This window comes from Boleophthalmus pectinirostris, unplaced genomic scaffold (genome assembly GCF_026225935.1).
Source record: "Boleophthalmus pectinirostris isolate CB_2022bp ecotype Guang Dong unplaced genomic scaffold, ASM2622593v1 HiC_scaffold_22, whole genome shotgun sequence".
Taxonomy (NCBI): Eukaryota; Metazoa; Chordata; class Actinopteri; order Gobiiformes; family Gobiidae; genus Boleophthalmus; species Boleophthalmus pectinirostris.
Genome location: NW_026571190.1, coordinates 16,272,785 through 16,297,021, shown reverse-complemented (window position 1 = coordinate 16,297,021; position 24,237 = coordinate 16,272,785). Strand labels below are relative to the sequence as shown.

Sequence of the window (24,237 nt, the reverse complement as noted above, 5' to 3'; positions counted from 1 at the left end):
TTTGACGTCTTTTCTTTACACTTTTTTCACTCAACGTGCCAGAGCCTCCGCGAGCCGCGAGTTTGGCCGCGGGCTCCGGCTCCGGCCGCGGACTCAGCCGCGGGTTCAGTCGTTTGTTCAGCCCCGGGCACCGGCTCTGGCCGGACCAGCCGTGCGCTCTGAGCTGAGCTTATTTCTTTAGTTCAGTGCTGTAGTAATTGATTGACCCAGATACCATTGGAAGAAAAAATGTGATTGGTCCATTTCCATTCCATTATATTAACTCTTTGTTTCCTAAGAAATATCAGTCCAAGTTTATAACACTGATCTAGAAATTATTACTAGTGTAGTGTTCATTACTCACAGCATAAAAAATATTCAATAAATATATTAGTAGTACAAACGTCCATTCAATATTTTTTCTTGAGCCTTCCCTGAACACCTTGAAGGCTCTGAGGTTCCCCTGTGAAAGAAATGCTGTTTGCACAACAAATGTATGGCTCTTTCATTTACATTTCCAATAAAAGTCTACTTTTTAATTCATTAATTGGTTTTGCGTATAACATGCGATTAATCGCCATTAATTGCTCGAACTCATGCAATTAATCGCAATAAAAAATTGTTATTTTTGCCCAGCCCTATTATATATATATATATATATATATATATATATATATATATATATATATATATATATATATATATATATATATATATATCATCTTTGAAGAAACAACTATTCCCAACAATAACAAACTTTTGAGCTAACCCGTCATCTCTTCAGTACAGAAGTATATTTTAGCCCCCTGGCAGCTCTGTTCCAATCTGTGGCAGGTGTCCATAAAGCCCGTGTGTTGTGTTATTTTAGGCCTGCCTCTCTCTGGGCTCCTCTCCAGCCTCTCTCTCTCTCATACCTGACGCTAACCTCCACCACGGCCTGCTGCTGCCCAATCTGTTCAGAATGCTCCGCCTTCAGATCATTCTCAGCTCAAACTGTGACCAAATGTAGGCACAGCTCACAGACCAGGACAAAACACCAGATAATTAGTGCCTCTTATGAATTAAACAGACAAACATCTATCCTTCATTTTAAATGGTTTGTAGTGGTCCTGACTAAGTCCTCACTTCGTGACTTAGTCCGTACTTTCCAAACATATTTACTGCATCCTAATTATTCATAAGTTATTAATCTCTTTACAGAACTTTCAGCCACTAGGGTGAAGTGGTCGTCACGGTAATGTTAACAACAACTACAATTCTTATAGTGTACCAGCCTTACTTCCTGGTTTTTGGTTAACTGGTTAATAGGTCAGTTTCATTTTTACCCTATAAAGAGCTGCTTTTAAAAATGATCTGCACATTGGCAAAACAAATTCCCTTTATTATTTGAAAAGTCCTTTGAATAGTCCATAACAACCATTACAAAAGATTACCTCAGATCATCATAAATGCTTTAGCTTCTCATGCATGTTTCACTCCTTTGCATGTTTGTATATATTTTTTTATTATTTTATGTTCTGTTTTGGTGGGCATGCATACTTAGGCTGTTGTTATAGGCTATGACTTTACTCTTCATTTATTTTGTGACGAGTCTCATTGAAGGAACAGTTTGGAATTTTGGACATAGGACCTCATTTCCTAGATAGCCAGAGTGTTGAGACGTGTGAAGACACTTTTTTAAATATTCCCTCCAGTCTTTGCATTTGCAGAGGTCGCTGGTGCTAGGCTAGTGCATGTCAATGGCCTTAGTTAGCCTGCCACTAAAAACAATCTTACCCAATCCACAAAGCACCCAAGGCAAAACAATTATAATGCCAGACTGAATGTCAATCAGAATCATTTTAGAAGTAAAACCAACCTTGCATTTGAAGGATTTATGTCTGAGCAGCAGCGAGTTGTACTTCCTGATAGAAAGCTTGGCAGCGGTGGACTGATATATGAAAAAATAGTCCCTCAACATGTGAAGATTCATGCAACGCAAGGTTAGATTTATTTCAAACATTATTTTATCAACACAGACATTTACATCAATAGTCTGGCGTAACAATAGATTTGCTTTGGTCGCTTTGTGGAGTGGGTTTTTAGTGGCAGGCTAACTATGGCCATTGATATGCACTAGCCTAGCACCAGCGACCTCTGCAAATACAAGGACTGGATGGAATATTTAAAAAGGTGTCTCCACACGTCTCCAACACAAGGCTATGTAGGAAATGAGGTTCTAGAATATCTACGCATTGTATCCAAACTGCACAACTAAAAGTATATGTTGGCCTTATTTGATGTAGATCACACTCAGAAAATTAGAATATAGGTGAAAAGGTGCATCTTACATGATATTAGACTAGTGTGAACTGGAATGGTCAAAACTGCACCAAATGTTTTCTTACATTATTTAAAGAGCCCATATCATGCTATATTGTTGTTTCCTCATCACAAACATCTCTGGGGTTGTGTTTTGTTTCATTCACACATGTTTAACACACAAATCCTGCATATTTAGGCTGAGTTCTTCTCTCAAACAGGAAACACTCTGTTCCACCTTGTGATGTCATGTGGTAATACAGGAAGTGATTCACTGTTTTTAAATTACATACACCTTCACTAGAATCATTTGGATAATTTCAGCCTTGGAAATGCTAATCTCTACTAAACTAAAGGTAAAGGAGCTGTTAACTTGACATCTACAAGACATCACAAGGTGGAACACAGGATTTGGAGCTTTTCAGATGTAGACAGACTAAGAAATATCAGTCCAAGTTTATAACACTGGTCAAAGGTCAAATATGTGTGAATGAAACAAAACACAACTCCAGGTATGTTTTTGATGAGGTAACAACATTCTAACATGGCTTAAAGCTCACCAGAATCAAATTTGCATAATATTTTATGTTTAATGCTTTAAGTTTATATATTATATGTGCTTGTTTTTTAAAAATCTATATTGAAATTGTTGCACCTTGACACCCCTGATGATGTCACACTGATGTCATTACTGGGTCATGCATGTCGCTGCACCCTGCTGCTATCCACTCTGCTTTAACACTAATTAAAAGTCTGTTCAAGTCTGCACAATGTAATTAACCAACTGTTTGCACCTCTTTTTTCTTTTTCTTTTCACCTGTTTGTCCATCCTCCCTGCATTTGCACCTCTCTTTGGTTCACATGCCTTCCTCTCCTGCTCCTCCTCTTCCTCACTTCTCTAACTGCTACCTGGACTGCATGCCACAAAGGAGGACAAAGTGGTTAGCATCTTTTTTGTGTTTTCTTCTGTGACGTGCTGTGCCTTGTCCGCTAACTATAACAACACTGGCTGCATTCCAAATGGGAGCAGAGGTTTTTGGTCCTCTGGCTTCTACAGTGTATTTTTGACCCTGTTCAAATGTGTCATGTCATGAGAAGTGAAGACGAGAGAGTGTGACTGGAGCAGAGCCAGTGTGTATAGATCAGTCTGAATGGAGAGTAGTTTATACAGCGCTTGTTAAGAGCTTTGGTTTTCTGAGGTGCATGGGATTGTCTCAGGCACAGTGTCTTGAGAGTATAGAGAAAGAAAGACACGCCCCTTTTTAGGAGAGGCCACTTGATCTACAAATAGAAAAAAATGTCAATGTGAATGTGAAGTCTATTTATGTGTCTTCGATTGGTATCCCGTGGTTACCAGCACTAAAACATGAACTGTGTTATCTAACCATCATTCCATTTTGAACCATAAGTGTTTCAGAATGAACTTTGTCCCTTGTCTCACTCTTGTTGAACCATAACAGAGAAACAATTGTCTAGTATCACAGGCAGTTGTTTCCACATGATTTTCACCAAACAACGTCTCTGACTGGTCTTTGGTTCCTCGTGATTCTCATCCAACATGACGCAAATGAAAAATGTATGGAGATTAACAGCAGACACCCACCATGAAGTACTGGAAGAAAATTTCCCATTCATTTTTCCCCATAGATGTTCTGAACAATAATTAAACAATAATTCTAAACAATAATGAACTACACATCATTTGATTAATAATGTGTTTCTGTAACTTTTTAAACTTCAAAGTTAGTATGGCACTTAGGCAAATTTAATCTTTAATATGTCTTTTGAACTAAAAATAATTGTGTCATGGACATTAGTTACCACAAAGCTAATATATTAATTTTTTGAGAACATTAAAAGAAAAAAAAGCATCATTGGGTTCTGTTGACTGTTAAGCTCCACTGGCAATATCATTCAATCTGATTTTATTTCACCTATAGCTGTTTTTACAATATATTGTATGGAGGGGAAAAAATCATACATACAATACAGTACAATTTCATTTTTGTTCATGGGATACAGTAGGCATTTTTTGTTTCACATATAATTACAAATAAGCTTGACCTGTTTTTCATTTTTATTTGAATGTATTTTTACCCTACAATTATACATTTTCCATATTTGTTGAAACCATAGCATCTCCTTCAAAGAGGTGTGTGCTAGTTCTCTATAGCGTGATCCTCTTGACTAACCCTGTGTCCAATGTCTGTCTCCTCCTTTGCAAAGTGTCTCATAGTGAACGACAGGGTAAGGCTTACTGCTGATGATGGTGGTTGTTGCATGGGTCACTAATTTAACATGATTTTTTGTCTCCTCACTTTAAACTCTGGCTTATGTGTCCATTGACAGAAAAGCACAGAAAGATAACTAAACTTTGCATATATTGTAACAGTAAATGATGCCAGCGCTGTGCTTCTGACAATGAACACATAGCCCCAAAGTCAACACCAGGCAGAGTCAGCATGAGTCACATATTACTGTAAACAGGCTGTTGGACCCCCTATCCCACCCACTCACTACCCCTCTCCCTATGTGGCTATAGGCGAAGGACTATAATGGGTATCAAATTATTTAAAGAGAGCATTTTTAAGAATACATTTCAAATCTGAATGCTTCACCAGTGAGTGTGACAGCAGTCCAGCCTTACCATATGGAGAAGGGAGGGGCAAAATTATATGTTCCACCTTGTTCCTGAAATAACCTCTTGTTGTAATAGCAATGTTGTATTATTTATTGAGGAGTATGTTTATTGCTGATGGCATGATATGGACAAATTGTGTTTAATATGTTGAAATCACTTCTGGATTATGTATTAAGAATTGTCAAATCCTGATATAGCCTGCTAAATTGTATTGTGATGGATTGCTTTTCATTATTCATGTTATCTTTAACAAATCAAAATGTCATGTCAACTATCATAGACATGTGAAATAACAGATAATTTTCAATAGATATGGTAAAGACAGAAGATTCACAGAATGTACACTTCTGATACTTTGTTATGCTAAACAATTATACAAAAATTTGAAACCATTACATATAAAGAGACTTTAGATTTGACCATGTCTGCTGCACATTAGTTGAGTTTTATACATATGAATTTTGAAAAAAATTGAGCCAGCCATTTTAGGACTAATCCAAGTGTTGCTAACAGTTTGGCTGGAGAGAAATCAGTCTTGTATGTTGAGAAGGACATGTGTTTGAAGCTAATGTTTTCCTAACCCCAGAACACCAGTCTGTGATGTTGGTGCTGCATTCAGTGTGTGTGGTAAATGTGAACTCCAGATGGCTCTAAAAACAGAACAAACCAGGAACACTGAGTCTCCCACTGCTTTGTGAAGGGACTGCTGCCTCCCAGTGGAGAACGAGCTACTGATGACAAAATTACCAGACCTGGCCACTAAAATGTGCCTTTTAATGAAACTGAATAGCTTATGTTACATACTAGAGAAAAAGCCTTTAACAGATGTCCCACATGCATAGTGTGTCTTCAAATTAAAAGGACCAAATTAGGCTATTTTCTGATCTATTTATAATGTTGTTTCCTCATCAAAAACATACCTGGAGTTGTGTTATGCTTCATTCAAAAATGCTTAACACACAAACCCTGCATGTTTAAGTTGTGTTCTTTTTTCAGACATAAAATACTCCCCATACACATTCAGTAGAATCATTTAGATCATTTCAGCCCTGAAATTGCCTCTACTAATACTATTACTATTCTGTGTAAGAGGACCTTTAAATTATTATAGAACATATATAGACTAGAATACAGTTAAGATAAATAACTATTCAAAATATATTTAAATATCACCAATCAAACTAGAATAAAGGAAATAGTTCGAATAATGTTAAAAATACACAAAATGTATACAAAATGAATTGCAACTGACATAAGCATGTACTATCTGTCCAATATTCTTTCAGATATAGGCTACTTGCATTTTGGTCTGGTGTTGAGCCAAATAGATTCACAGCATAAAAGCTTGTGTAAAAATAGATGGATGATGATACTTACTGATAGAGCCACATGTTTACTGCATACAGCTGACAGAGCAGTTTTCAGTGGATGGGAGGACACTATATATTCTATAGCCTATGTTCGTTCTATCTATCTATCTATCTCCATCTCTTCTTCCCTCTATCCTGTCCTCCTTGAGTCCTTCCATTCTCCACCAGCATGCCGTTTTACACACAATCTGGACAAGTACTAAACAATAGCTTTACACCAGCCACTGAAGTCTTGACAATCAGTATAAAGCCTGTTGTATTTTTTTTCCTAATAATAGGTTGTTGCTGGTTGGAAACAGGCAGTAGTTTGTTCTGTGATTAATCTTTCAATTGGGGTAGGCTTTAATGTTATCCAATGGCTGTGTATATCTAAATTCTGTACAGTTGCTGGATTATCATAACATTACACTAAACAGTTGATGCATTGATATCAGTACATGTAAGTATATGTAATGCAATATCATGTGCATTGAAATTGGTTAGTGTCAATACAACACATTAATGATTTTGTAATTGGTTCTTAGTTGATGCAAAACCTGCTTACACCAAATACAATAATTGTGTGTAAGCAGTTTATTACATGATCATTAAAAAGATGGTATATGGGTTAAGTTGCAACAGTCTGACTTTTGTCATCGTGAATTGGAGTTCAGTTTCTCAGATCAGGGGACACACAAGAGACACTTTTCTGTATTGTTTACATTGTACTTAGTCATGAAATATCTAAAAGGTAAATTCACTAATGTCGAACTTGATCATTTCTATTAATGACTAGACCCAAGAACTCACTATAATAACAAAATGCATTCTAACAATAGTCATTTAGCTGCCTCCATCTGTATTAAATAATATTGGTCTATAGAATGTTATGATGAGAACTTTGGAACCAAACCTGGAACATACTAGCAATATTACAGGACCTAACCAATATATTTCAGTGTTCAAACCTGTATCAAACCACGTCTAATGTGAACAATAATTATGGTGATAATTATTGAAGATTCCTTATGGACAATACCAGCAAGAAAACATATCTACATATATCTATTCAAATCAAGGCAACTGACTTCAGGCTAACATAAAGGTGAGCTATGTATAACTTTGCTGGTGAAGGGTTTGCCACTGCTGCTTGTTTGTCTCCATGGTCACTGTGGGTAGATGACTGCTATCCTGGAATGTTCCACAGTAACAATATTAAACTGCTCCATATTGCTTTTATTCAGTCAGCAGTTTTGTGTATAGAAATACCTTTAAAAAAATGCATTCTTGCTCCACAGATCTGACCTGCAATCTGGCCTGGTGGTGTCACTTGCTTGTCTCCTTCGTGATAGATACATTCAAGGCACATCAGTAACATCTCCACAGTGATATAGATGGTGCTGGTCTCTCCTCCAAAAAAAAAAAAAAAAAAAAAAAAAAAAAAGAAGAAAATAGTGGATCTTTATAATGACTCGCTGTATACATGAATGCAAAAAAATGTCTTCAAATTTAGATTTGAATATTTCACAAAATGAATTCTTGTGAGCTTTAAGACATGTTACCTCATCAAAAACATACCCGGAGTTTTGTTTTGTTTCATTCACATATGTTCGACTAACCTTTTATTATTAATTTGTCTTCAAAGCTCAAAATGCCTCGTTCCACATTATGATGTCATATAGTGGTTGTTTTCAAGTTAAGAGCTACCTTTTACCTTTAGTTCAGTGGAGATTGGAAATTCCAGGGCTGAAATCATCCAAATGATTCTAATGAATGTGTATGGTGTTTAAAAACACAGTCAAGCACTTCCTGTATTACCACATGACATCACAAGGTGGAAGTGAGTGTTTTCTGTTTGAGAGAACAACAAAGTTTAATTTGCAGGGTTTATATGTTAAACTAATGAAGGAAACAAAACGCAACTCCAGTTATGTTTGTGATGAGCAAGCAACATTATAACATAGATCAGAAAATAACGTAATATGGGCCCTTATATACTATTACCTTTAGATTTCCTGTTCCCTTATCCTATACTCCTTGGTCCTGAATGCACTGGCCTGGCTGGCAGCTGCGGTTGATCTGGGGCCTTATTGGAGTAAATGAAGTATTATGTGTTTTGTGGCTGTCCATTCCCCCTCCTCAGGATTTCCATCAGCGGTGGCAGTTTACACCCATAGCTGCACCGTATGTCATTCTGTCCAATAGGCTGTACAGTAAATGTGTGTGTTAAAGTAAAGGGGGAAGGGTCGCTCAGTGGTTAGCTATGGCCCAGAGTCGGCGTCAGAGCACATCTACTGGAGGGGCATGGGTCACCAGCAGGGGGGGCACTGCCATTTGAGAAATATTTTAACGCGGTGGAGTCATACACAGCAGACATGCTATCAAACACGTTTTTCTTTAACAGAATTAGACTAATTATGTGTTATTATTATTATAATTATTATATTAAAATTATTATTATTAGCTGCAATAGTTGTTGAGGCTGTGTGGTAGACGATACGCACACACGACAATAATAAAAGGTTGAGGTTTATTAAAAAACAATAAGGCCTGCCACTGGTTGTAAACATTAAACAACAGCCTCTCGCCAAAAACACCTCTGAACTAGAAATAGCCACGCATCGGACAGCACCAGGGCTGTAGTGAGCGTGGTACGCGAGTCGCCGTCCAGTCCTGTCCTGTCCTATAGAGACCTGAGACTTGAGGGACCGGGACTAAACCAGGACTAAACCAGGACTAAACCAGGACTAAACCAGGACTAAACCAGGACCCGGTGGCGGCTGATGGTATAATTTTTGGGAGGGGCACCAAGGGCAAAATTATAAATATATATAATGAATGATATATGTATTATATATAGGCTGTAGTATTATAACAAATACCAGAAACAGACATTTTGGTTAGTATTGGCTGAACAATATCATCAGAGCACAATGAACAACCAAGCGCAAACTTTATGCAACAACACAACGTAACAGGCCGCTCACACCCAGACCCAACAACGTCAGCAAAACTACAATAACAGACTACGATCACAACATGAACACAAGATGCCGCTCCTACAGCACACGACAGAACAACCAGAGCAGCTCCATCACACCCACCAGCTCATTTACGCACTATTAACTATTAACACTATAACACTCTTTACCTGTGAGGCTCCAAGTTCAGATTTGCCGCAAACTAATGAAAACCAGCCTCTTACCTTCTCCAGAGACTGAAGCAGAATGTTTCCTCTATTCGCTGTCCCATTGGTTCTTTTTCCAAAAGTCTATTGTCCAATATGAAGAGATGAAACTGGTCCAAATCCTGGTCCAGTCTGGTCCGTGACGCAAGGTCCGGGAGCCGAGTGCACGAGCCCACTTCCCACTTAAATCTGAAAGTTACGTCAGTCCATATTTACGGTGGTGTAAGAATTATGCCTCTGCCGCTATGCTCAGGTCAAACTTTTACACCCAGAAACGAGCAGGTAAAGGCGGATAGAGCAGCAACTGTCCTGGCCCCGGCGGCGGCAGCTACTGCCCCGGGTCCCAGCGACGATTGTCCCGAGTCTGCGCGGCGACTGTCCCGTGTCCCCGCAAAGAATGTCCCGGCTCCGGCAGCGGCAGCGACTGTCCCGGGTCCCGGCGGCGGGTCTGTCACTGTGTCTTTGACTCTGTTCTCGCCATTTCCTGTGTGGAGCTTTAGGCTAAAGTAGCAGCTGCCGCTAATCGTGAACCTGCTACGAGTTGAAGCAGCAGGTTGATGTGAGTGACAGGACAGTTGTCCAATCACACTACACTAAATAAACAGAGACTGTGATATCATTGATGTCACAGTAAAGTTTGTGCCCTCAGCCTGAAGTGAAATGCGCCAATTAAAATGATTTTAAAATAGTAATAATAACGGCCTGTGCTGGGGGGTGGGGCACCAATGGCCGCTAGGGGGGGGCCCTCAAATGCCCCCCCTTGCCGCCGACACCGCTATGGCCTCATGTTTGCACCATTTAAGGGAAATTCAGTGTGCACAATTGCTGTTTGAAATTGCAGTGGAGCTCTTCACTATTTTTAGACTGTATTAATATGACAGTTTAGTGGTGCAGGTACCAGTGTCTCTTCATTTTGTCAGTGCAGCCATGTATATCAGATAAACCAGATGGCATAGGAACCAAATGAGTGGTCTGATACCTCAATAAAAAACTGAATCTTAGCAATTTATCTATTGTCAGATATTATGTACTAGGACTCTTTTCTATATTACACAAAATTTACATAGGTTTGAGTAATCCTATATTATAGTGTATCTACATTTCCAAAGCTCGAAATTCTCTGTTCCACCTTGTGATGTCATGAAGCCATAGTTTTCACCTTTTACCTTTTGTTTACTTGGATGAAATTATCCAAATGAAAGTGTTTGGAGATTAAAAACTGTAGCGCTTCCTGTATTACCACACAACATTACAAGCTGAGAGAATCAGCCTAAATATGCACGGCTGGTGTGTTAAACATGTGTGAATGAAACAAAACACAACTCTGGGTATATTTATGGTGAGGAAACAACATAACATAAATCAGAAGACAGCATAATATTACATTTTGTGCAATTCCCAACAGCAGCATTGATAATACAGTATTACACTTTAAATCCTATATTATCCTAAAATAAAATACATTCTACACATTTTTGAATGTAACAGTCTTTATTTTGATAATAATTACATGACCAAAAAGAAAATACACAAATGTGAAACTTGATACCACTATATCTGTCAGCCTCAATCACACGTTTTCTGTCTCTTATCTCAAACAAGCTCAATAATTCTACCTAACCCAGTACAGTGAACTTCCCAGCTCCATTGTCCTCACTCACAGGCTTGGTACCCTCTCTCACACTGATGCGGTTGCTGTGGTGACGCTCACTCCATCTTTTGGGCAGGAGGAGGTTGACATTGTTTCATGACGGAGATGACATTGCTTATTCTCCTGTCTCCCCCTCATGCATCTCGCCCACATCCACTCGCCCACACCTCAGTGTTCCAGCACACAGTTTACCACAAACACATGCACTCACAGCACAAGTGGGATCATTTACTGAAAATATGCAGAGAGATATAGATATAACAGTAACTTAAGAAAGAATATAGTTTGGGAATCAAGTAAAGTTTTGTCAAAAGGGTACAGTGACCATTTTAGCTTGTCTGATATGTTTTATATGTCATCATCTTGTAACCCTTGCATTTTAACTTTGTCATATGTTTTGTGTCAGATGCCCTCCGCAATACCTCCTCATTAATTTATCTGAGCTGCAGGAAAAAGTATTGACTTGCTAGTAGAAAACCAAATCTCATTTATTCCTCCTCCTATTGTCCAATATTATGTTTATTATATTGATATGTGAGAATTTGGTGGTTGCAAGAACTTGATTTTCTGTGTTTTATTATTGTACAAGCACAAGTTTTCTGTGCACCTATTGGACACTAGTTATGAGTTTTCAAATGCAGTTATGGTTTGGCTTCTTGTTGTTTGAAATCACACAATTTTTACTGCACAGAAATACATAAAAAAGTCCTTTTGGATCAAATTTGAATTGTTAGTGACTTGGGAAACTACTCTTAATAAATTATGCTTATTTAAAACCATTTAACACATCACACATCACACATCACACATGCACATACAGACTGAGCAGCACTGAGCCGTACATGAACTCAACATGACAGGTGGGCAGCCTAAATCGAGACATCTGATTGGACGGCACACCACATCTGGTCACACATGAGAAGAAATAGGCCATCTATTTATTTAATACAAATTCACATATAATTACCTACACGGTCCCTTGAGGACAGGCAAAGATTCCACTGACCCTCTGTTTACTGACTTTACTCTAAGCAAAGACAAGAGGCCATAGAATAAGATTTGTTGTGTTGATAGGACAGAGAGATGTGCATTGGACTAGGCTATAAGAGGCTGCTGTTGGAGGATTAATTCTTCATAGATTAGAGCTACGGCATCTATGAAAAAGCCTGTATAGTTCTGCAGGGCACTCTGGGTGAAAGCAGTGCGGGTTAGGGTCAAAACGAAAGAGAAGTCTCCCTAACAATTATATTAGTGGTCAATTAAATTGAGCTAAAGGAAAGAATTACAAATATATACTATATATATGCAGCTTCTTGCTGAATTTCACAAATTACATTTTATAAGCCTTTCATTACACTTGTCATCAGCCTAGTAGTTGGACTTGTGTCTGTGTAGTGAGCTGCAGGGTCACAGCAGACAGAAGCTGCCAGTGACACTCTATGTGCACCGCAATTGTGTATCCTACAGGGTACTACTACTTGTTGTTCAGAGCAGAAACCTACTAGGCCTTGGATTATGAGGAATATAGACTAGTGAATTGAGAAAGGTGATTCCAAGACAATGTCCTACATAGTTGGCCCTGCTTCCATTGGGCCTATATGTTTAGATATTATTGTCATGTGACGTGGGGTTGAATAATGGTGAGGATCTGAAGAGATTACCGGCCGCTACTATAGTACCGGATTATAATCTGCGGTGCCAGGGCTGAGGTGCAGAGGTGGAGGCAGAGGCGAGCGCAGAGGAGCCGGAGACCGCTGGAGAGAGAGAGCGGCGCAGACCGACAGCTGTGGGCCGTGCGGACATTTGATTTACCGCAGATTAGGCTGGATGTGCGCCAACTAGGAGTCAGGCCGCGATGAATGTGCTCCGGTGTGCTACATGCTAACGCGGTTTAGCTCCAGCACTCGTTGCATTTCCATCGTTGGCATCAAAAAGTAGCCGAACTATTTTTATTTGCCCCCAATGTGATCTGGTTCTAGTTCTGTTTGTGTGGTTGCTTCGTTTACTTTTGGATATGGAGAAACACTGGATTACAGATCATGCCAACAGTTGAAACTCTGTGAGGAGAAAAGATTTAATGACCATGGCTACCTGTGCATGTGAGTACTGGTGTTATGTTGGCTGAGCTAAAATCTGGCAAGAGAGCACTATGGGAAAGAAGTAATCAATAACTACAATATTATTGGCTACTATATCGCCAAAAGAAAGTCATTTTAATTAAATCAATAATTAACAATATCAACTAAAGGGTATTTCAATTGTTTATTCTTTTTTTTTTTTTTTTTTTTTACCTTATGACATAAAACAGCTTCATTTTATATATAATTTAATATATGCAAATTAAGTGTACCTGCAGTTGAGTGATAGTACACCTGATAATATGGGTTATATAACAATAGTCTATGTATCTGGAATTATAATATTACAATTGTCATTACAAAAGATTTCAAAAGTAGCCCTCCTTCAAATTTCTTAATTACTCTCCTATTTACATGTAACCTGAGAGAGGCATCAACAAAACATCACTGTGGGATTGGTACAGGACACACATGACTTGACAGTTTCTATCGTCCTTGTGAGCTGAGGCTGCCTTTGCCAGGCCCGGTGCAGTGATAATGGAGATGTGCACATATTGTAAACAGCAGTCTGAGTGCTCGTTAATATTTCATTACTGGAGGCAGAAGCTGGAAAAGCATGTGGGGGAATACCAGGATGTTGGTGGAGATTCCCAAAGATGACTGGCACAGGTGGAAGTGCAGTGGAGAATATGAGCACAACTGAATTGTCCACTCAGTAAAGTACTGTATAGTATTATGCAGATATATCATTCAGGGATTACATGTTTTACAGGGTTTTAATTAAATTTAAAATTTGTATTGACTATAGTGTCATTTGGTCATTTCTAATTGTCAATAATATGCATGGGCCCTTTTAATTTAGAGATCTACGGCCAATCCTCTGTCAGTAAAAAGAATTTGGCAGAGTATTGACTTTGAAGTTTTTTGTGTTAAATGGCAATTTTTAAGTCTCTATTGAATATTTTCAGGATATTCTAATAATTGTCAGTGGGCATAATAATCAATGGGCATTATTTGGGCATTATTGTACAATACTACTTTTTGCTGACATTGTAACCTGCCTTACACTTTTGCACATTACTGTATGCATTGATTTGCTATATTTAAAGGTGCACTATGTAACTTTTCTGGTGGAGGGTATGGCACCTGCTTGTGTCCATGGAAATGTTATAGCTTTGATTAGAATGTTCCACAATATGGCATTAAACATACATCCCCATGAACACCAGTTACAGGTCAGTTCTCTGGAGACAAGACCCGACTCACAGTAAAATGCATGGTTTTTTTTTTGGTTTTTTTTTGTTTAGCAATAAAACACATGAATGAAATGAAAAAAGCTAAATAGATATGTTTACTATACTGTGGAACATTCCAGGCAAAGTAGCAACATGTCTATAAAGACAGGCAGGTAGCAGACCCCCTATCAGAAAAGTTTGATAATGCTTTAGAATGTGTGTGTAACAGGCATGCGGCTATATATTTATTATATATTATTGTACATAATTATTATTTAACAATATTTTACATGTGTGCTTTTCCTTCTGCCAGGTGATGTGGGTATGCAACCTGTGCCGTAAACAGCAGGAAATCCTCACCAAATCAGGAGAATGGTTTTCTGGGACAGGGGTGCGGCCCGGGAGCCTGGGGGCCTTGAACGACCCGACCCTGGGAGGTGAGGCACAGCGGGACAGGAAGCTGCTCCGCTCCAGGTCCCAAGCTCCGCCCATCAACGCCAACACAGGCGCTCCAGACGGGACACTGCCACCTGGTGTCAACACAGCCAAGGGATCAGACAGCATGCAAGGGTCCCGCTCTCAAAGTGAACCGCCCAGGGAAAAGTAAGTGCTTCTATTGGGGATGGTACAAGATCTCATACCACAAAATCTCGTGAGACAAAATTGCCACAAGATTGTGCACACATGAGAAAAATAATCTTGTGAAATTTTTTTTCCTCCCTGAATTTACCTTTGGTTTGGACAAAAAAGAATTAAGAGCTAGTGAGTTATATAACTTGAGAAGCTGTAGTTCCAAAAAGGAGTACTACAATGACCGCTTAAATATTACATAAAATAAATAGAAATAGTGAAGCCAAAATTGCAAAATGGATTTCACTGACTATTTATTATAAATTATGTACACATCTCATCTTGTCTCATGGACCCAATCTCGTGGTGTGTCTTGTCTCGTAAAAATCGTATCTCGTCCCACCCCCAGCTTCTATATAACCTTTGAGGTATTCAGCACAGGCAGTGTACTGTTTAAACAAATATATTATGGCATTAGCATATTTAGCAACTTTTGGTTCTTTATTGAGACAATAATTTAGGAGATGTAATTACCCTGCTGACATATTTCAGCTGCTAAATGTGATTCTGAAGAAGGCTTGGAGATAGCTGCCAACAAGGTAGTTACATCACCTAATTTGTTGTCTTTTAAAAGAACCAACAATTTTTGAATGTAAAAAACATGTAAAAAAAAAAAAAAAGGTTTTTATGTAATCCTCTTGACCTGTGTTTTTTTGGGGTAGATAAGAATGTGGCCTTATAAAAGTCAGACACACATGTTTGTGTAACACAGACAGATACAGCTTATTCATCCTACTTGTCTGCTAATTTGGGGTATTGTTTTGCAGGGCCAGACCAGTGTCCTTCCATGAACAGAACGGTAAAGGAGGGCTGGGCAGAGGCAGTGGGCGGCGGACGCCAGGGAAGCTTCAGTCCCAGTCGTCTCTGGACGAGCGTGGAGGTCCTGGAGAGCGGCGCGTGGGGGAGGGGCGGAGGCTGGAGAAGATCCACTCTCAGGAATATGAGGATGGGACAGACAGCCTGGGGCGTTTGGAGAGCCACCGCAGACGCCCCGAGGAGGAGGACCCCAGAGAACGGCAGAGGCGAGAGGAGGAGTTTCAGAACCGTTACCGCAGCGACCCCAACCTGGCCCGCTACCCGGTCAAACCACAGAAGGAGGAGCAGGAGATGCGAATGCACGCCAAGGTCTCCAAGGTGCGCCACCAGCGCAGACACAGTGATCTGGCCATTAATGAGGTGGGGCTAGGGCCCAATGATGGGAAGGACTTGTCTAGGAGGGACTCTGAGCGAAAGGCTGGTATGGATAGGACCGTAGGGATGGGAGGGGTGGGGCCACATGCAGGGGGAAGAGCAGGGTCCCAGCCCGTGGGTCCGGACTATGGGCCAAATAAAGGGCGACTGGACCCCAACACAGCACGGACACAAAGGGACAAAGGCGGGGATAGTCTGCTTAGAAAGGACTCTCAGAGCTCAGACCAGTCCGAGTCCCTGCGGCCGCCCCCTCCACGCTCCTACAAGAGCAAGCGGGACAAGAGACAGATGTCCATCAGCAGCTCAGAGGAGGAGGGAGGATCCACACCGGAGTACACCAGCTGTGAGGACGTGGACATGGAGAGCGTCAGCGAGAAAGGTCTGTCACATCACAGGGTCACATGTTTCTCAGGGCTTGACTTCTTAACAATCTGCATTGGATTTGCAAAAGAAGTTATACACATGATTTGATTACCCTCCTATTGAATTCTTGATTTTCTCATGTGCCTGACCATGAGCAGCACTGACGAGTGCAGAGCATGTCATGTACATCTGTGCCACTCTCAGGACAGTTCTCATTTATTTGGAGAGTCCCGGTGATTTAGGCCAGCAGATTTGTAGAATTAGGTCAGTGGCTCGTGACTACGTAACACTTTACAAACAGCTAACTGCATCACCACTCAGCACGGGAAAACTAAGCTAGGATGACTGCACGGGCATTCTGTAGATCCAGTACAATCATGAAGTTCAGACGGAATTCAATAACTTCTATTTTTGTAGTCCCAATATGCTAATTCTACAGTTTATGTTGTCTTTGAAAATACATTTTTATTGTTTTTTTCTTCTGTTCTGTAACATATATAGTGATGGTTTGGATTAAGATTGTTCACTGTGCTACAGAACACTACTTGAAACCCCAGCACACATAATGAATGAAACCTGTTGCATTTACCTAACTATTTGGAATTTCATGCAAAGAATTAGTTGTTCCTTCATTATTGGACTCTATTGTCTGGATACTAGTATTATCTACCAGGTAAGTGATGGTAGGAACAAAGACAAGAAAACAACTTCTTTGAAAAGGATTGCAGTTTATATATGTCATTTCTTCACACAGGTCAGTTGATACAATACACCATAAGGACTAATTTAGTTGTAGACTTGATGAAATCCCAGATGACTGCATTGGTACAGTTCGTCACATACTCGGGGGATTATACCGTAGTGTTTGTGTTTTGATGTAGCTCAGTTAAGGCTCCAGTCTCCTGTAATATCTCCCAGCGTGTTCATCCTCCCAAACAGAAAGCCCTAAATCAGCAGTTAAAGTGTGGACTCAGCACTTACCCTGTGGAGCGGCCTCTATGGGCTTTTTCATGTTAGATTAGAGGAACTAGCTATGTCCACGAAGATACTGTGTTTTCTCTATCATCACATCATTCCTAATGGCCCACCTGTCGGCATGCTCCCAGGGGATTTCTGCTAAATAATGAATGAACTATGAACAACTGTACAACATATTATTAATGTAGGGTTGTCAGAAATATATTGACAGTGAGTATGTGGAAATTTGTATACATGTTGGATTGATTCAGTAATCCAATCCAAAATCTCTAAGTGAGGTTTTAAAAAATATAAAATTACAATGATACAATATTTAACCTCAAAACTAAACATTACCATTACCTTTCTTTCCTGCAGGTGACTGGGACTGTCATCCACTAGATCCTACAGTATGGCATGTAAGTTAGTATTTTATGTATACCCTTTTTTTGCTTATACACACACATACATTCAATTCATGCACTACATTCATCCATTCTGTTTCATAATATGGGATTTGATGTCATAATTTCAGATTTCAACAAAATTTTACAAAAAAAAAAAAAAAAAAAAAAAGAATTATAACCTCTTTCCTTTGTTTCTGAGCAGCACCCAGTCTCGTGGCAGCCATCTAAAGAGGGTGACCACTTGATCGGACGCATCACGTTAAGTAAGAGGTCAGCCATGCCCCGAGAGGCAGGCTCCCTTCTCGGACTAAAGGTAGGAAAACTGTTTAGTGTTACCTAAAAAGATGTTAGCTGTAAAATTGTACGTACATACACAATACAATAATAGCATAGATAAACACTATAGTCGTCTGATTAGTAGCTGAAATGAATCATGTTCATTATTCAACCCTCTACTGCTCAAATATTATCGTGGCACAAAGTTCCCTGTAATGTGCAAATAAAAAGTACACACAATAAAAATATTAAGCCCAAAAAAACTATTGTTCATCTGTAATGTATTGAAGTTGATATTGTTGTTATACCAATTTACCTAACAGTGTATTGTAATGGAAATTCTGTACATTTGTGTTTGTTTGTGTGCAGGTGGTTGGAGGTAAAATGACAGAGACAGGGAGACTAGGGGCCTTTATCACCAAAGTGAAAAAAGGAAGTCTCGCAGATGTCGTTGGGCACCTTCGACCAGGTTTGTATCCATGAGTATCCAATCCAATTAAATACATTTCTATAGCACATTTTACAGACAAAGACAAAATGCTGAACATAATGAAATAAAATCAAACTACACAGTAGACAAAACCAGAAAATATAATAATAACAATAAACAGAATAAACACAAAAGTGTAAAAAATACATATTTAAATCTAAATATTAATCTAAAATGACTTGAATGTAAAATATATATGTAATTTTCATGTAACTCTTTTGGTTTTATTTGCAGGTGACGAGGTGCTCCAGTGGAATGGGAAATCGTTGCCCGGAGCAACCAAGAAAGAAGTTTACAACATCATCCTGGAATCCAAGGCCGAACCACAAGTGGAGATAGTCGTATCAAGACCTATAGGGTAAGATAAACAGTTAACATGCTACAGCTATTAAGTATATCTTTTCATCTAACTGTTATTTCTGTTATTTTTTTCATTCAATTAAAAGATCAATCAACCGTATTATGTCCAAAAACGTCTTAAGAAAAGTATATAGAATCTCTCAGTAAGTAGTACTGGTTTGATTTGTGGAGTGCTTTTCCCAATATTGTTCCTATTCAAATTGCTCTATAGATCAACCAACTGTCTTTGCCTGCCCTGCTCCCAATACTGTACAAGTGTTTTAATCGTATTTATTGAACCTATTTTCCTGATTGTAAAGCTGTTGCCCTGTACCTGTCCTCAGCTTTTTCCCAAAATTAAATTGCTTATTCAAAATACTTTCAAAGAAAAAATAAAATAAAATTAATATTAATTAATTTATTGTTTTACAGGGATATCCCTAGAATCCCAGAGTCATCGCACCCACCTCTAGAATCTAGTAAGTATATGTCAGTATAAAACTACCTTAATGGATGCATTGAGTTACTATCCTATATAAGCCTATGAACCTTTAAATGTGGCTTCTTTTTAGTGGTATGTGAATATATGTTTATATCTCAGTTAAAGGGTTTCTGAAAAAAATTAAGACTTGCCATAGTAGCTAACAACACAGAATAAAATATATATATATTATATTATATTTTGAATGATGAACTGTCCTCTAAACGGCAACATATAACAGGAAACTGAAACCTACGAACAGTCACAGTAACTGTGTTTGTGCTAAATAAATCAATAAATTAATTAAATTGTTTTTTTTCTTAGCTGGCTCAAGTTCTTTTGAGTCCCCAAAGATGGATCGTCCTTCGATTTCAGTTATGTCCCCCACCAGTCCTGGGACTCTGCGAGACCTGCCTCTAGTACTGCCCGGACAACTTTCAGTAAGGACATTTAAAAGACAATAACACTTTGATTTTATTTTTAATAAAAATTTTCTTGACTTGCTCCTCCTTATGTGCAGGTAAAGTTGTGGTATGACAAAGTAGGCCATCAGTTGATAGTCAATGTCCTTCAAGCCATAGACCTGCCTCCTCGACCTGATGGGCGGCCAAGAAACCCCTATGTCAAAATGTACTTCCTTCCTGATAGAAGGTAAGACACATAATGTAAATATCTTTTTTTATAGGTGCATGACAGGAGTGTCCGCCACCTGCTTGTCATGTTATTCTTTTTCCTGAAATTGGTGTTATTATTGCTCAAAAATACATTGAAGTTACATAGTGCACCTGTAGGTCACCTTTAAGTCACAAGACTGATACCCCCCCCCAAAAAAAAAGTTAGAGCACCTTTATATTAACTTTTAAGCTTTGACTACTGACAATGGAAAGAAGATATTGTTTATGAGGCCTCTAGAATATAATCTTCTTGTGCGTTTGTTTTAGTGACAAAAGTAAAAGACGAACTAAAACAGTGAAGAAAAGCGCTGAGCCGAAGTGGAACCAGACTTTTATTTACTCCCACGTGCACAGACGGGACTTCAGAGAGCGCATGTTAGAGATCACCGTGTGGGACCAGCCACGAGTGCAGGAGGAGGAGAGCGAGTTCCTGGGAGAGGTGAATTTATTTTCTATTTCATTTGCATATTTATTTAGGGACAGTGAAAACCAACCAAGCAGTCAAATCAGGGAACGACAACAGTGATGAGAACAATATAACTTTATGTGCTCTGAAAATCTGTCTGTTCTTTACCGTAGACTATCACTGTCTAAATTGAAAATGAGTTGTGTGCATCAATTAGATTTAAAACCTATACATTTTCCAAAACTCACTGGGTGTTACCTCCATACTAATACATACAATACAATACAGTACACTCAATATATTACAGATTGTAGAATTTGATGATATCATACTCCTAGCTAGAGGGAGAGACAGAGTTTTTACTATTGTTTACATTGTATTTGAAATATCCAAAATTTAAATTCACAAATGTTGAACCTGATGATTTGAATTAATGACTCTATCTAAGAAGTCACTGTATTACAACAAAAACATTTTAACAATATTCATTTTAGCTGCCCCATCTGTATTTAATGATATTGTTCTATAGAATGTTAAGATGTCATCTGAAACCCAGCAATGCTATATATACTATAATCAATGTTACTAAGGGAAAGCCTCTATACTTGACAACGATTTCAACACCACAATGGTAATTTAAGGAGAGTATAAAAAACAACATATACTTTTAAACACAAATGGTCCTGATATAGATCCAGATCTTTAACTATTGAGGAAAGATCCAGTTTTTTTCTGTACGTTCAAATGATTTCCATGGACCTCTCCTCAGATCCTGATTGAGTTGGAGACTGCTCTGTTGGACGACACTCCGCACTGGTACAAACTGCAGACCCATGACGCATCCTCCATCCCTCTGCCTCAGCCCTCTCCTTATCTCCCACGGCGACACGTCCACGGAGACAGTCCCAGCAAGAAACTACAGAGTAAGGGACCGTATATGTGTGTTTGTGTGACTTTAGTTTAAAATTATTTTCCTTGTGGTACTTCAATTAGATTTAAAACCATGCATCCTACTGTGTAACAACCAATTATGACATTTCATCTTACCTTAGTCTTAGAAAAGTCTTTACTTAAAAGTACTATAACTGTCTCCATAGTCATATTGCTTTGCCTGGAATGTTGAGCGGTATTCCAATGAGTTTAGCAATCTTGCATTTATTTGATTACAGGTATTTTTATTGATACACAAAGACAAAGAAACAAACAAAAATACACTTAATACTTAAAAACATGAATTCTTTCTCTCGACAGATCTGATCTGTAATTTGGTTTTGTGGTGTCATGTGCTTGTCTACATGGAGCTACATACATTTAATGCCATGATACAGTGGAACATTCCAGGCAAAGCAATAAGATCTCAATAAGATCATTAAGATCCAGAAAAGTTGCATAGTGCATCTTTAAATATTAATATGATTTTTTTAAGTTCAATCATAAAGTTCTGTTAAAGTCTTCTGTAGTTTCAGGTTTATCCATAGTTTTAAAGTGACAATAGTAAGTTTTTTCGGTTTGACCAAGTTAAAGTATCACATAATGCATACCAATTATACCAACTGCTGTAATGCAGATGCTTTTATTCCTGTACAGCCAGGGTTGAGTCCTGTACTGAACTGTCTTCTTGTCTCAGCTCTTCTCCCTGTCTTCCCTGTCTTATGTGTGTGTCGTGTACAGGGTCCCATCGCATCATTGACACAGAGTTTGATGATGGTTTGGTAGTGCCTAAAGGTGGGTGGGGGGCATGGCCAGTGAACACTCGCTGTAGTAGCCTGAAGGCGTCCAGCACTGGGCGAGGATTCAAAACATTTCAACAGCAATGTGTTTGGACAGTGGCTCTCAAACTGCTTATGGTGGGGCTTATGGATTTGACTTCAGTCCTGGCTGAAAGGTCTTTTTGCTAGATTTCACAGTGGAGGTTCAATCTCAGATAAGAAATTCCATATTTACAGACCTGTTTAGTCCAGGTTTAGATTGTAAGTGGGCTTGCCTCTCCACAATTCTGACCTATAAATTGGTCTGGTGGTGTCACCTTTTGTCTCTATGGAGATAGATAAGTTAAATGCTTTACTGTGGAACATTCTAGACAGCATAATCACATCTCCTTGGAAACAAGCAGGTGACCAGCCCTCTTCCAGAAAAGTTAGCTATAGTATAGTATATAGATTTAGTATAATATAGGTTAGGCCTGTCATGATAAATACTATATTGACTCATTACTCAATATATGAAAGCTCGGATACATTTTGGGGCTCTGATGTTTGCCATTTTTATGTAACAAAGTAAGATTTGAGCTGTAAAGTGTAGAATAAATAACCTAATTATTAGTTCACTCTGCTATTTATTTGTTGCAGCTCAGGCCTTTTAATGATACTGTATATTTAAAAATTGGTATGGGTATGGGATTGAGTAATGGGATTACCTTACCTTGTGTCTGTGGCATAAACTAGTTTCAGTTGCTTAACACTATTTCTATGTTGCAGTATATTATGTGTCTTTTTTTTTTATTTTTATGACAGGCCTAGTATGGGAGCAAGTTTTTTGTACATTTACTTTGTTCATTTTCATCCCCAGTCTGATGCACTGCCATTGTATGGGTTAAATCCTAGCTAAGCCCTTGTTCTATTCTTCTTTCATTTCCATTGTGGTTCTTGAAAAGTTTAAGAGTCACTGTTTCAGAACATGCTGCATATAAAATAATACAATTAAAGCTTGCTGAATCGGCAAAAGGCATACACCACGGACCGGTGTAATTCATCACTGTGCTACTGAACTGCAGATGTGAAAATGTGATTTGGTGAAAAACATTCTGCAGTTTCTCCTCTTCTGCTGGGCCTCCGTAACACCCGAGCACCCGAGCATGTTAGAGCTGTAGTCACTCACCCCCATTCACACAGCCACATCTTTGCATGCTACAGTGGACACGATATTAGCTTCGGTAGTCATGTTAATTTGAAACAGTTTTTTTTTTTTTTTATTTCACTTTATGGAACAAGTTTATTAAAATTCAGAGTTTTACCATTGTAAGTCATTATGGGCGATATAAATATGTTTGTGTTACTCTTATATAGGAGTAAAATAAACATAAATAAAATAAATATAGATTGGTCATGGGTTTCAGCTTCCTGTTTTTCTGTAACATTTTGAGGATTTTTGACTTCAAAGATAGAACATTATGTTTGGAATTCTTATGGCAATGATGTTAATATTTCATTATTCATAAACTCATGGCTATATAGTCAAAAACCTCAAAAGATAACAAATTGGAAGCATACCTCCACATACAACATTATTTTACTTATTCTGTTTCTTTATATGGCAATTTGTAACTGTAGATTTTGATCTATCGCCCTGGCCTCATAAGAATATGATAAATTTCTCACAAGATTCAAATTAAATACTTTATTTAATTTGTCACATCTATTATTTTCGATCTTCTTTGCAGAAACAGTTGCTCTACCTGTAGCTTACAGTGTGGTACTAGCTTACCTTTAGCTAGTTCCTTTGTAAAACATCCTGGTGATGTTCTACACTTTCTGTAAGCTAAATACATCTGTAGCAAGTAGTACTGTGCGTACAACTTTAATTTACATTTTACAAGCTGACAG

General features: G+C 38.6%; 2 protein-coding genes across 2 annotated transcripts in view; both read left to right on the top strand.

Moving 5' to 3' along the window:
* LOC129410378 (regulating synaptic membrane exocytosis protein 1-like) overlaps positions 1-16,436 on the top strand; it is a 36,868-nt gene extending 20,432 nt beyond the window's left edge. Inside the window, exons 3-6 of the mRNA XM_055158442.1 lie at positions 3,210-3,221; positions 14,735-15,024; positions 15,819-16,302; positions 16,419-16,436. Of these exons, the coding sequence (XP_055014417.1) occupies positions 3,210-3,221; positions 14,735-15,024; positions 15,819-16,302; positions 16,419-16,436 (804 nt within the window). The remainder of the gene's footprint in view (positions 1-3,209; positions 3,222-14,734; positions 15,025-15,818; positions 16,303-16,418) is intronic.
* A 64-nt stretch (positions 16,437-16,500) lies between these two features.
* Positions 16,501-24,237, top strand: part of rims1b (regulating synaptic membrane exocytosis 1b) — a 35,178-nt gene continuing 27,441 nt past the window's right edge. Inside the window, exons 1-11 of the mRNA XM_055157856.1 lie at positions 16,501-16,621; positions 17,941-17,981; positions 18,172-18,282; positions 18,615-18,714; positions 18,970-19,093; positions 19,507-19,553; positions 19,880-19,995; positions 20,076-20,206; positions 20,497-20,668; positions 21,405-21,558; positions 22,307-22,360. Of these exons, the coding sequence (XP_055013831.1) occupies positions 16,531-16,621; positions 17,941-17,981; positions 18,172-18,282; positions 18,615-18,714; positions 18,970-19,093; positions 19,507-19,553; positions 19,880-19,995; positions 20,076-20,206; positions 20,497-20,668; positions 21,405-21,558; positions 22,307-22,360 (1,141 nt within the window). The 5' untranslated portion in view covers positions 16,501-16,530. The remainder of the gene's footprint in view (positions 16,622-17,940; positions 17,982-18,171; positions 18,283-18,614; positions 18,715-18,969; positions 19,094-19,506; positions 19,554-19,879; positions 19,996-20,075; positions 20,207-20,496; positions 20,669-21,404; positions 21,559-22,306; positions 22,361-24,237) is intronic.